General features: G+C 35.6%; 1 protein-coding gene across 1 annotated transcript; it reads right to left on the reverse strand.

Annotated features, from left to right (window-relative positions):
* LOC125079844 (olfactory receptor-like protein OLF1) lies at positions 1-2,773 on the reverse strand. Its single transcript, XM_047693571.1, has 2 exons — positions 2,718-2,773; positions 1-983 (listed from the first exon to the last, which is right to left on the reverse strand). The coding sequence occupies exon 2, from the start codon at positions 829-831 to the stop codon at positions 1-3; it is 831 nt and encodes a 276-aa protein (XP_047549527.1). The 5' UTR covers positions 832-983; positions 2,718-2,773.
* Between the last annotated feature and the right edge of the window lie 11,864 nt (positions 2,774-14,637).

A 14,637-nucleotide genomic window follows, 5' to 3' on the forward strand; every position in this document is an offset into this window, starting at 1 on the left:
TCATGAAGAATCCACCTTTAGCCCCATAGCTCTCTTAGTGGCATCTTTTACATCTTTATTTCTCAAACTATAAATCAACGGGTTCAGCACTGGGATGATAATGGTGTAGAACATGGAGATAATTTTATCAGTGTTGGGGGAATACAGATAGCTGGGCCGTGAGTAAATGAAGAGAAGAGTCCCTTGATAGATGGCCACAGAAGTCAAGTGAGAGGCACATGTGGAGAAGGTTTTCTTCCTCCCGCTGGAAGAGCGGATCCTCAACACTGAGCGGAGGATGAAAAAATAGGAGACGATGATGACGATGAAGCAGATAATTTCCACTGAGCTGCCATAAGTGGAGAGAAGCCATTCATTAACTGATGTGTCTGTGCAAGATAGCTTAAGCAGGGGAGGGAGGTCACAGAAAAAATGATTAATGACATTTTTATCACAGTACTTCAGAATAAAGACAAAGGATGTGTGAACCAGGGAACTCATGTTACCTCCAGTGTAGGACAAGGCAATCAACCATACACAGATGCCCCGAGACATCACAGCTGTATACAGTAAAGGGTTACAGATGGCGACATAGCGATCGTATGCCATGGCAGCTAAGATAAAGGATTCTGTATCGGCAAAAGCACAGAAAAAATAAAACTGCAGAGCACAGCCATAATAGGAGATAGATTTGTTCTCTGTGAGGAAATTGAACAGCATTTTGGGAACAATGACTGAGGAGTAACAGAGATCTGCAAAGGAGAGGTTGCTGAGGAAAAAATACATAGGGGTTTGAAGGTGAGGATCAGTCCTGATTAACATCATCAGTCCAATGTTTCCTGTTAAGATCATACCATACAAGGTCAGAAAGATGAGGAACAGGACAATCTACAGTTCAGGGCATGTCGGGAATCCTAAGAGGATAAACTCAGTCACCAACGTGTTGTTTCCATCCATCCATTCCATTTTCTGTGTTGTCTTCTTTCTATGAGAACTCCAACATCCTAAAATGGTATGTGGAAGGAAAGAGAAAAACAGATACAATTGCATGGTTATTTTATTGCTACAGCAAACAAACAAGCAAGCAAATAAAGACTCCAACCCCAAACTCCCCTTCCAATATAAACCCTGAGGGATGTACTTCAGAATTTAGTAACTATCAGATCCCATGGTTGCTAGTTTTATCTTATTTGTTTGAGGAATGACTCTGTCTTCCATTGGATAGTTGGCTTCTGCATGTAGGGATCCGATTTTGCTTACTTTCTCATATGCAGATACAGCACAACAGCTGGTTCAGGGGATTAAAGAAGTAATGATGGATTAATGGATAGACTAATGATGATATGAAGAGAAGAAAAATGCACTTATTGCTAAGCACAAGTTGACTTTAGAGTCTGCCTTAGAATAATAACTGGAGAGCAGTTTGCTCTTTCTTTCCAGGACTTAATAGAGGAGGCATGCTGTACTCTTGGCAGAGCAATCTTGGTCATTCTTTTTAATATGAAGTAAAAGTGATATCAATGAAGTGAAAACAAATGCCATTAAAATCAGCTGTGAGTATATTTTTGACAGGAAAAGGTTTAGGGTGACTCCACAAATCCTATCAAGATGATAAGCCAAAATGGGACGGCTGGGTGGCTCAGATGGTTAAGCATCTGCCTTTGGTTCAGGTCATGATCTCCAGGATCATGATAGATAGAGCCGCAGGATAGAGCCCCATATCAGATTCTCTGCTCTGTTGGGAGACTGTTTTTCCCTCTCCCTCTGTCTGTCTCTCTGTTTGTGCTCTCTCTGTCTCTCAAATGAATAAATAAAATCTTTGAAAATAAAGATACTAAACCAAAATGATTAAATTAATAATTTCTTTATCTTTGGCATTTTATTAGAATTCTTGGCTTCTAGGGAGTGCCTGGTGATTATTAGTTGACAGACTGAATAAAGTGAACAAAAATTAGTAATAAGTTGGCTTCTAATTAAAAAATGTTACTGTATATGTGGCCTCCTCACTGATTATATGTTCTGTGCAAACAAAAATAGTTAGCTCCCATTTATTTTTATGCTAGTATAAATCAGGGCGTTGAGTCTAAAAATTCTGTCAATGCTTTCTTTGGGGATCTCAGAATTTTTTCCAGGAGTAGAAAACAATGGAACTTGAGTTTGAAATACAAAAATTTTCCTCTTAACCTTAAAAGATGTACTTGGAAATACATAAAACAAGCAAAGTATTCAATGAGCTCTGATAATATTGCCAGAAAGGGGAGGGAGAGGGGCAGAGGCATGGGTTAAATAGGGATGAGTATTAAGGAGGGTACTTCTTTTATTATGAGCATTGGGTGTTGTATGTAAGTGATGAATCACTAAATTCTACCCCTGAAACCAATATTGCATTGTATGTTAACTAAAATTTAAAGAAAAATATAAAAACTATAATTTACTAAATTCTTCCCAAATCTATAACAAAACAATCTTATAGAAAATAAATTCCAAACTATCATGTAGCTGGTCATGCTTCAGTTCTCTTATCTGTAACAAAAAAGCTTATTTAAATCAAAAGTATTGTAGACCCTTGTAGAAGTTACATTAGAATGATCCTGTGTCATTACTATGAGTACAGTACTAACTGCTGAATGTGATTTCTGAACCATTTAAACATAATTCTGTTGTTCTTGCTCTCAAATCCACAAAAGCCTGTTTTTGTAAAATTAAAGCCAAATCTAGTAACCACAGAAGCCACTTACCAAGGAAGGAGCTTTTTCCAATTACCTGTATGAATCATTTCATCAGCAGAACCAAGTACTTTTACATGCTTTCTCATGTCATTGGGGACCTAATAAATGAAGGATTGTCAACATGTTCATTTTCAAGGGGCACCTAGAGAATAATTAACATGTATTGTTATTGTGAATTATTTTTATTAAAAAATGGTAATTATAATAGAAATCCTGGTAGTATTAATTTGAATAGGCAATTTTCATTCTTAGTAATATTGTAATGACAACTGGAATCCCAAAGAACCCTCTTTATAGAGGAGGTTCTATGGAAATATTTCAAATATTTGAGAATCTATCATCATTTAATTTTTTTTTTCAAAAATTCTGTGGAAATTGCTCAAGAATTGTTACTTATTATTAACATTATAGAAAGTTGGCATTTTTTCTTGTGTCCTTAAAAGCTGAGCACAGGGGCACCTGGGTGGCTCAGCGGGTTAAAGCCCTGCATCAGGCTCTCTGCTCAGCGGGGAGCCGGGAGCCTGCTTCCTCCTCTCTCTCTGCCTGTCTCTCTGCCTACTTGTGATCTCTGTCTGTCAAATAAATAAAAATAAAATCTTTAAAAAAAAAAAAGAAAGCTGAGCACAGTAGAGGTTTCTGTAGAACCTGATTCCAGTGGGTGCTTTCTGAGAAGATGTAAGGACATATTGATGAGTATCTTTTGCCAGAAAGCATCAAAATGATGGCAGAACCATCCCAGTTAGTGAGTACAAGCTCTCATCAACTAATTAGTCTTACATATGCAGTATCTGACAGTTTTACTACAATAACGATATTTAAGGGCTAGTTGTAATTAGTGAAACTCCACTAATGATACAATAAGCTCTATTTTTTTCATAGCACAAAATGAGTTTATTAATGACTCATATTTGCAGAATCTTAGAGACAACCCTGTTAAAACTAATATCCACTGTAAACATCTATTTCAGGACTGAAAAAATGGCCCAGCCACTTCAGTTTAAGTGTTCTTAAGGATGAGAGTTTCACAGATTCAATTCACTGTAGATGTTCTAACCCTTGAAAAATTCCCTGTTATGGTGAACTCAGATCTGAATTTAGTTTTCTTCTTTATTTGAGGGGTGATCCTCCCATTTATATGTAAACCATATTGAAATTATTTGTTTACTGACAGGGATGATGAACTAAAAGTTCATAATTTAAGCAAAAATAAAGTCATTTTAGCAGAACATGGCTATACTGAGAATTTAACAATTAAAAAAAAAACTACTATAGGGGCACCTGGGTGGCTCAGTCAGTTAAGTGTCTGCCTTCGGCTCAGGTGATCTCAGGGCCTGGGAAATACCCCCACAGAAGCCCTGCTTCTCCCTCTCCCTCTGCCTGCCCTCCCCCTGCTTGTATTCTCTCTCTCTCTCTGTCGGTCAAATAAACAAATAGAATCTTGAAAAAAATTCGCTATAAAAAAATTAAAAAAAAAAAGTTTTTAAAAATTTACCGTGATAATGATGGCATGAAAAAATTTTTTTAAATGTTTTAAAATTTAATAATTTTAGTGAAACTAATTCTCTGTATAATTTTACATTTTAAGATGCAATTATTTAGAATGTCATCCATTAAAAGATAAAAAATACCCATTCTCTTTCCCTCTTCCTATTCTTAAAGAAGAGGCTGATGACCTAACACCAATTGAGTGATCTATTTGAACCCACAGGCAGAGGTCCAAGCCTTTAAGATTGTTGTAAAATGTAGCAGTAACATTATTCTGCAGCAAAACGTTTGGAATCTCTGCATAATTCCCGGGATTTTGCACCCCTCTTTATGATGATTCTAAATGTCCCTGCCAGAGTATTCAAGAGAGCTGGAAGGCAAGGTGAGATGGAGAGAACTTGTCTTGTACTGATAAGCTAATTGTACTCACTATTCAAGGGTTCTAGAAAAACATAGTTGTTAGGCAAATAGATGCAGTTGAAATTTAACTTTGTAACATCAGATCAGCTAGTAGATAGCAAGTATGATATTGGCTATTAGTTTTAGATATTAATTTACAAATAAAGGCACAGCAGATGATATTACTTTGCTACATCTGATTTTATATTATCTGATATCAGAAAATTACATAGGACTTCGTAAGCAGCTGATCAGATATCTTCCATGTAGGAATTACTGAGAGAAGAAAGAGATACAGTATTTGCATAACTCAATAATCTCTGTCATTTCCATTAAAAATTAAAAACAAAAAAACAACTTTCCATTTGAGGTAGAATGTGATCACTCATGGTTGTTTTTTGCTTCCATTGATAACTTCTTGGCGGGGGGGGGGGATAAAGGGTATATTAAAAGTAACATATAGACTAGACACTATCCTCATACTTAACCTCGAAAAGAAGAATTAAAACAATACCTTAACATTTACCCTAAGATGACTTAGCTATCCCTCTGTTTTTATTAGCATGACTAAATTTATCCAAGAGTTTTGCAAATGTTGTGATTGCTCTTTACAAAAATTTCCTCAACAACTCATAGACTCTTCAGTGGAAAACATTGACAGTTTACTCCTCAAATTCTTTGGCTCCCTTGCCACAAAATCCTTTCTTTGTTTCCACCAATCTGAAATAATATCTCTTGATCTCTAGCCAGTCCTATCAAATTCTAGCTTCAAAAGATCTACCTTAAACCAAACTTCCATGTCTTAATAAATTCTGCTCTGGCTTCCCCTTCCCTGCAGAAACATTGAAATCTCTGTGAGATGGTGTTCTCTGTTATTAAGGCAAGCTGTAAACTCAGCGTAGTCTTATCAACTGTTTACTTTGGTGATATATGAGGAAATCACTTTTTGCATCATATTTAGAAACTCATTATGGACTAGAGAACCTTCAAGAAAGGTTATACCTATTTAGAGGTGAGCTGAAAATTTAGAGCTGTCCCTGTAGGAATTTATCAAGTATAAATATGGGCAAGAGACTGAGAATATCGGCTTTCCTAGAATTTTTAGCAGTTACATAGTGTTGGAATACCAAAACTTAAGATGTGAGGAACCTCAAACAAATGGTAGATTTTCTATTCGAGACATTTTCTAAATTCAAAGCTTCAGCATGTAATAGACAAAAAGCACTAAAAATTTCGGAAAAACAAAGTGTAATGTCTCCCAATTTCTTAGTGCTTAGAATACAAAGACCTGCTATGAATTCAGGTTCTGAGGGAAACACACACACACACACACACAAAAGTATAAAACCCTAAAGCGATTTCTCTTTTGACCTCACAATCAGAAACCACATTTCCCTGAGAATCTAATCTGAGAATACAGGTATGGTCCCTGGAACAGGGCTTTAGTCGGACTCAAAACAAACGAACAAACAAAAAACTTGCCAAACTTTTGGTAATTGCACACACAGGAATAGTACAAAACTGGAAATTTGTGTGGCCTCAAACACATAGTGATCTTCCTTTCATGGCATTTGCCAAAGTCTAAAGTTGGTCAGGGTGGGAGATTAAAGATATAAACCAAAAACCTTTGAAACAGGAAGTTTTTCATTCTCTTCTTGCTAAGAGACTAAAAGAGCCCACGTTCTTAAGTGAAAACCTGGAATGCCATGCCTTAGAAATAGGAGTGAACTGTAGGTACACTCCATCTTGCCAAAACTGTTAAGGAAGATTCAACTCAGATCAGTTTCTGGTTGAATTGAGATTATCAGCCTTAACTTCTTTGGAGGAATGATTGAACCATTTTTGGTAGGTGAAATCATCTGGACCATTTTTCTTTGTAGTCACTATATGGCATGAAATAAAGCAAACATATTACTACGCAGAGGGCAGAAGAGACCTATGAGCAATAAAGAAGGAGAAAAAGGCTACAAGAAAATGAAGATTGAACCACACTTTGGAGCTGGCAAGTAAGGACCTTAAAATAATTGTAAAAGTAGGTATAAAAAAATTAAATTGGAAAAATGACCAAAAAGCAGAGAAATTCACTGAGGAATTAGAATCTATAGCAAATAATTAAATTAATTGAAAAATATATCTATAATGAGCAACTTATTGAACTAATTTAATTTAATGAATGGTGAATATTAGGAAGCAGGGGAATGAATGAAAACTGATGAATCAGAGGGCTTATATTAGGATCTTTTGCTTGGAATCTGAAACTAATGTGGTATAGAAAGTCATCATAAAAATATATTCTTTGTCACACAAATACCTAGAATGCCCACTTTGAACCAGTTCTAAAAGTAATCAGACTTCCCCAGCAAGTGTTCTTTCATATTGGGACTGCTTGGAAAAGAATGAACAGTGTTTTCCATTTGTCCCAGAATCTACAGAGTTGTTACATCTTCTACACACTGGATGGAGCCAGAGACAACCATGTAATCACCTAAGCAGTAAGTCTCTGTCCTAAAGACACCCCTAATCTTCCAGTTTTCTTAGAGATCTTTGGCGTAATTCTTATTTCATTCAGATGGACAGTGTTTGATTTCTCATCCTGTAGGAATGTTTTTCAGATTTCGTTATTTTCTTTCAACAAACACTTCTGTTACTTGGATAAGATAAATCTCTTCTCTCTGCACATAATATTCTGACTTTCAGCTCCAATAAAGCATCCTTAAACAGGAAATCCTGATTCTATACTTTCCCACCCTTGGGATCAATACCCCAATAAGCTGAATTAATTTTATGGCAGATCAACTAAAATACAATTGAATTAAAATCGAACTCCTGTTCTAAAACAAGTATCAAATTAGCAAAAATTAGTGGTTATTTAACCATAAATCAGTCCTACAGAAACTGTCAAAGCAAGGAGAAAAACTAGTTTACATGAATGAACAAGTATCTTGTAAGAAAGGAGACTCTTCTTTTGGGACTACTGCAGTCTAACATATGTAGACCAGCTATTTTACTGAAAAGAAATAAAATAATGAATAAAGCAATTTTAAATCTACACAAAAGTATCAAATAATAGACAAGAAACTATTTTTACCAAACTAAGCACTAAAGAAAAAAAAATCCTCATCCCTTCACTATGTATAAATAAAAGTATTTAGAGCCAATGGGGAAATGAGTCTAATTAAAACTGCATTAAATTCCAGAACAAGCTCAACTATAGATTTGACTGACTCAGCCCCTTATCCTAGCAGCTACCCAGAAGAATTGTTCTTGATTCTAAGGGCAAATGTTATCTACTTAAGTCTCTACTGTTTTTTATGCAAAATATCCCATGTAAAAGAAATTTTAAAATCATGAGACTATGTAGAGGCAGGAAAATGTGATCCTTAAAAAAATAAATAATAATAATAATTGGGTAACAACCAGAAAAATTACACCGACACTCAGATCTAGAATCTCAATGAACATACAACGAATGTGAGGTGAATTACGTCTAGGCATAGAATAGTTAAATAAAAGAAAATGAAGCAAAACAACAGCAAAAATAACTATAAAATAAGCAAAGTAGCCCAAGCAACCATCAAATGAAACGAACATAAAAATGGGTGCTGATTTCTCATCAGAAATAAAGGATTTCAAAGACATTAGAATGACAATGTTAGAAAGATGAAGTTTAAGAAGTCAAATTATTATTCTGTATTCAGAAAAAAGTGACACTCAAAATTTCTTACAAAAATGATACCAGGCCAAAGGGCTTATCTGGTAAATTCTAAATATTTTAGCAAGAAACAGTTTCAAATTATGCAAAATTGTTCCAAGAATAGACAAATAGAGCATACTGCTATACTTTTTGTATGAAACCAAAAGAACCTTAAAACCAAATCCTGAGGAGAATTTCTTTATAAATGAGAACATTATAGTCTGACTTATGGAAATAGATACAAAAAAAATCCTTAATAAAATATTAGTAAATCAAATCCAGTGTTACTTAAAGCAGATATTATAACATGACCAAGAAGGATTTATTTCAGAAATTCAGTGTCAGTAAGCATTAGAAAATCAATTTATTTAACCAAATGAACAAATTAAAGGAGAAAAACCATAAGATTAACTGAGTGAATGCAGAAAGAAAACCCAACAATATCACACATTCAATACACATTCCAAGTAAAGTATTTTACTTGGAATTAGAGTTAACTAGAATTAATTAATTCCATTAATTAGAAATTATGAATTAGAAAAAGGGGCTTTTCTCAAGATGATAAAGGACATTTATATTAAGTATCTATTGCTGCATAAGGAATTACCAAAAACATAGAAGGTTAAATCGGTACCTATTTATCATCTCATAGTCTCTGTGGGACAGGAGTCTGAACAGGGTTTAGCTGGGGTCCTCCAGAAGACTGTGACCAAAGCCTTAGCTGGAGCTGGGACATCTTCTGAATGCTTGGCTCAAGAAGGTTTTATGTTCATGATCATTCAAGTTGTTGGCAAGGTTAATTTCTTTGCATTGTAAGAATAAGGGCCTCATGTCCTTGCTGGCTGTGTGCCAGAGGCTGTGACTTTATATAAGGAATTATTTTTGCTGCCGTGATGCTAACCAGTCAAACTATTGGCGATGGTCCAAGAGTCTGTAAAGAGGTAAATATGGAGCTGATTATTGGCCAGAGTACCAAGATGACTGCTTGAAGTCTGAGCAGTTGTGCCCATCCTGGGTTCCCATCTGTGATCTGGGATGTCCTGATAAGGGACAACAAGCAACTGTTCTGGAGAGTTCCATCATATGCAATAGTAGGGATATTGTCCGTAAAGTGCAAAAACTCCCTTTCTTGTATCTTCACTTGACTCCAACTTGCTCCATGATTATCCAAAGGGTCCAGGAGAGAAGTAGCTCACTCAGCACCATGGTCTCTGGCAAGGGTCTGAGGGCAGGGGAGACCACACACTACTGAAAGAGGGATATACCTGTAACCCAAGTTTAGCTTCCTCCTATAGCAGGAAGACCTCAGTAACTGCCCTAATCTTGTAGGATACTGTTTCCATGACACAAGGCGCAGGAGGCAGCTTATAGAGGGTCATGATATCAGGGCCTGTGAGAGCCCCTATTTTCAGGAGAGCCCAGTATGCACTTATAATGACCACTGTAATGGTGGGTAGCATGGAGCTGAGGAGGGCAGTTTCTTATACCAGAAGTCCTTGGGAAACTTCTGGCCACTTATTGGTGATCCAGAGATTCTAGGATGAATGAGGAGGTAGCTAAAAATGAAGGACGCTTTGGGAGGCACTCATGGGACAGCCAGTTGTATCATAATTGGGGCAGATCCTAGAAACTCTTCTAAAAAAGCCCTATTAACAATGGGCAACTTTGAGAGTCAAAGCATAAATTGGTTTAGGTAAAATCTAAGATATGTTTCTTCCAGAATCCCCAGAAGTCTGTAAGAGGTTGGCTTTGCTTTAATATTGTGGGGGCTAAGATGATCAATAGCTTTGTCTTTATAATGGTAAGGATAGAATAACCTCTGGCTTACCAAACAGTCTTCAAGGGTGGGATCTTTTACTGTGTGAGGGATAACAGTCCACCCCCTTTCTATGAGCTCCCTCATAAATGTCTGTATGTCCAAAATGAGTCTGTCAAATGAATCTCGTTGGAGGAGGATACTTCATACACAATGTCATACCTATGTTTGCAGAGAGATCTGAACGCAGATAAAATCTTTCTGGAAAAAAATTGAATGGGATGACAGAACTATTGAGATACTCCATGGATGGTTGAGTAAAGGTGAATTATATCTCTTTAGAGTTGAAGGCAAACTGCCTCTGAGAGACTTGGAATAGGCACCAAATAGAAGGTATTGGCCAAATCTATACCACAAAATATTTAACAGTTGTTGATAGATGGAGTCAGTAATTTCCAATAATATTTCATGTGGGGGCCTTAATGAGTGGGATCATGGGATTAAAGTTGTGGAAATATCATGACATCTATTATTTCCAACTTCAAGAACAGGCCAAATTGGGCTTCAAGATGAAGAAGCGGTGGGGATAATCACCCCTTCTCTAAATAAGTCTTGTATAATGGGTTTAAATTCTTGAGGACCTGGTTTTATTTTACATTGAGCCATTTTAACTATTTTAGATTTGTGGGTGCTGTGACAAAAATGGTGTCCCCCTAAGAATGTATATGTTGATGCCCTCACCAATGTGATGGTAGGTGGAGATGAAGACTTTTGAAGGTATCTAAGTCAGGGGAATCCATCAGAGCAGAACCAATAGGATAAATAATGACACACAGATGATAGATAGGTGATGATAGATAAATAGATGTTAGATTGATAGATGATAGATAGATAGATAGATGATAGGTAGATAGACATAGAGACACATAGAAAGGAAGACAGAGAAGTAAATGGAAGCCTGATTTGTAGCATTTGAGGATTTCCATGCTGTAGACATCACCACTGTTCTTAGATGAAGGAATAGTATTAGTACCTATCACCAGTGCACCTTCCCTAGAAGATATACTAAGGCAGTTCTTCAGAATGAAGGAAATGATATAAGAAGGAAATTTGGAACACTTGTGTATGCTTGCATGTGTGTGTGCACACAGACACCATTGAGTACGAAAACTGGAGAACTTAGAATAAGACGAGTGATTGTATTAATGTCAGTATCTTGGTTATGACACTAAGTTAAACCATTTTGCAAAATGTTATTATTAAGAAATTGGGAAAATTATAAAAGGGAACTCTTTGTATTATTTCTTATAAATGCATGTGATTCTACAGTTTTCTCAATTTAAAATATTGGTAGGGGATGAAGACATCTGCCCTTTCTTTATTACCGCATTCCCACTCCCTGATACCAGAGAGCCTCCATATAAATTCTTCCATATGGTTCTTTTAAAGTGAGAGAAGTACAAATTTATCTGTTACAGCAAAATAATCAAATAAGTCTTACATTTGAAAAGAAAACAAAAAGAGATCTCAATAACCCAAGCTTCCACATTGAGAAATTAGATAAACAAGAGAAAAATAAATAAAAAGCAAACAGACCAAAGGAAATAATTAAGACTAGAGCAGAAATCAAAGACATTGAAAAGAGAAAAAGAATAGAGAAAATTAATGAAATAAAACACTTGGTTTCTTTGTAAATATCAATAAAATGGATCATAGATGAAGACACAAAACCAAAACTGTGAATACTTTAGAATAAACATAGGAGAAACTCTATGACATTGGGTTAGACAGAAAGTACAGAAATACAAGCCCAAAAGCATATAGGAAGAAAAAAAAAGAAATTGAATTTCATTAAATTAAATATTTTTGCTAAGTAAAAGATACCATGAAACGAAAAAAAGACAAAGCATAGTCTGGGTATAGATTTGCATAACACCTGTTTAACAAAGTACTTAGATTTAGAATGTCCATAAAATCTCAAAATTCAGTAATAAAGAAACAACCTAATTTAAAAATTGGCAAACAACTTGAACAGAAGATATAGAGATTGCAAATAAGGCCATGAAAAGGCCATGAAAAAATGCTCGCATCAGTTTTGATTAGGTAAGGGAAAAAAAAAAAAAGAAAACGAGCTTTCACTGAATGCCTATTTGAATGATTTAAAAAACCCACGATAACAACAAAACAACAATTCATGATAATGCCTACTGATGGCAAGGATTCAGAGCAGCTAGAGCACTCATGCATTTATGATAAGAATGCAAAATTAGGGGCGCCTGGGTGGCTCAGTGGGTTAAGCCGCTGCCTTTGGCTCAGGTCACAGTCTCAGGGTCCTGGGATCGAGTCCCGCATCGGGCTCTCTGCTCAACGGGGAGCCCGCTTCCTCCTCTCTCTCTGTCTGCCTCTCTGCCTACTTGTGATCTCTGTCTGTCAAATATATAAATAAAATCTTTAAAAAAATAAAAATAAATAAAAAAAAAACAAACTACAGACAAAATATTCAGGGTAGCTTTGCTGAAAACAGCCCAAAACTGGAAACAGCATGAATGTCCTTCATCTACGGAAAGGATAAACCAACTCCAGAACCTCATACATTGGGATACAACTCAGCAATAAAAATGAAGAGACTACATTAATGCATAGAACAACATGGTAAATGTCAAATGTTTTATGCCAAGTGAAAGAAGCCAGACTGAAAGCCTTTACTGATTCTATTTATATGACATTCTTGGGTTTGTTTATTTCAAATTTTATTTAAATTCTAGTTAGTTAACATATAGTGTAATATTTATTTCAGGAGTAGAATTTAGTGATTCATCGCTTATATATAACATATAATACTCATCACAAGTGCCCTCCTTAACCCCCATCACCTGTTTAGCCCATCCCCCATCCACCTCCCTCCATCAACCCTGAGTTTGTTCTGTATGGTTAAGAGTCTAAGAGGTTTGCTTCCCTCTCTTTCTTTCTTTCTTCCCCTATGTTCATCTGTTTTGTTTCTTAAATTCCACATATGAAATCATTTGGTATTTGTCTTTCTTTTACTAACGTATTTCACTCATAGCATAATATACTTAATAGCATAATACACGTCAGCTATACTTATCTATTCATTATTTGATGGATATTTGGGCTTTCTCCACGGTTTGGCTATTGTTGATAAAACTGCTATAAACATTAGTGAAAAAAGAAAACTATAGGGAGAGAAGGAAGGCTGCCTAATGATAAAGTTGGTGGGAATTTCTAACTGCAAAAAGACAACAGGTGAGAAATTTGGAGAGTGCTGGAGCTGTGCCTTATTCATGTTTATGATTATACAACTTCATGAATTTGTCAAATCTCATAGAACTTAAACTGAAAGGAGTACATTTTGCTTCCTATGTAAATTTAAAATTTGTTGTATGTAAATTTAAAATAAATTTTAAAATGCACCAACTAACAAAGTCATCATTAAGATGTTACATATGCCATTTCCCTGATCCACTCTAAATAATATATTTTATCCTCATTCAACAAACTCTCTTGGCTATTTCACTTAAGAAACTCCTCCAAGGTCACCCTGCATATTTAAAAATAATTTCAGACACTGGAAGGACGTTTTTCTTGCTCCCCAGAGGTCACTTCTGTTTGTCACAGACATTCTTATGTACTAAGTCAGCAAAGCCTGTAGAAGGGGACACAGACAATAGTGAACGATAGAACAGAATAAATGTCGTTTTTATGTCACAAATTTCACTAAAATATTTGTACGCTAATGTTACCATGGCCCTGTATTTCAAATAAAACAGACTGAAGCCTGTTCAGAGAAGAGGATAAATTATACTTCCCTGTGAGATCATTTGTAAATATTTAGCAGACTTTATCCTAACGATGAAATATTAGTCATAGGAATTCATCATCATAGTCATATAAAAGTTCAAAGGAAAGATAGATTGAAACATAACCATGAGCCAGTACTGATAGAAGTACTGTTAATCATAAACTCTTGAAATAGTTTTCCCTACTTTGGGCTACTATTTCAAATAATGGTGAAGAATTCGTATTCTTTGTAAGCCAAGCTATAAAGAATAACTTCAAAGGCACAGATTTAACAATGCTTTTCAATGCCAAAATCATACAGGAGTAGCAGCAAAGCTGATGAGAAAGTGCAATATATATATTTTTAAAATATAAGAGATTTGTATATAATAATATATAATAATATATAATAATATATAATAATAATAATATATAATCATATATAATATAAGAAACTCCTTGCAAGTTATCAAATGTCTGGCACATGGTATAATTATAAAACCTTTACCTGAAGAAACATAAAAATCTTTTCTTTGAAATATCAATAGATGATTCTTAGACCTTTCTTGTTACTCGCCTATTGCTACTTGGAGTATATTAAATTCTTGCAAAGTACTAATAAAATGTAATTGAGGACACATGGGTTGCTCAGTCAGTTAAGTGTCTGCTTTCAGCTCAGGTCATAATCCCAGGGTCCTGGGATCGAGCCCCATGTCAGGCTCCCTGCTCGGTGGGAAGACTGCTTCTCCCTCTCCCCCTCCCCCTGCCTGTACTCTTGCTCTTGCTATCTCCCTCTC

Source organism: Lutra lutra, chromosome 10 (assembly GCF_902655055.1).
Source record: "Lutra lutra chromosome 10, mLutLut1.2, whole genome shotgun sequence".
In the NCBI taxonomy this organism is placed as follows: domain Eukaryota; kingdom Metazoa; phylum Chordata; class Mammalia; order Carnivora; family Mustelidae; genus Lutra; species Lutra lutra.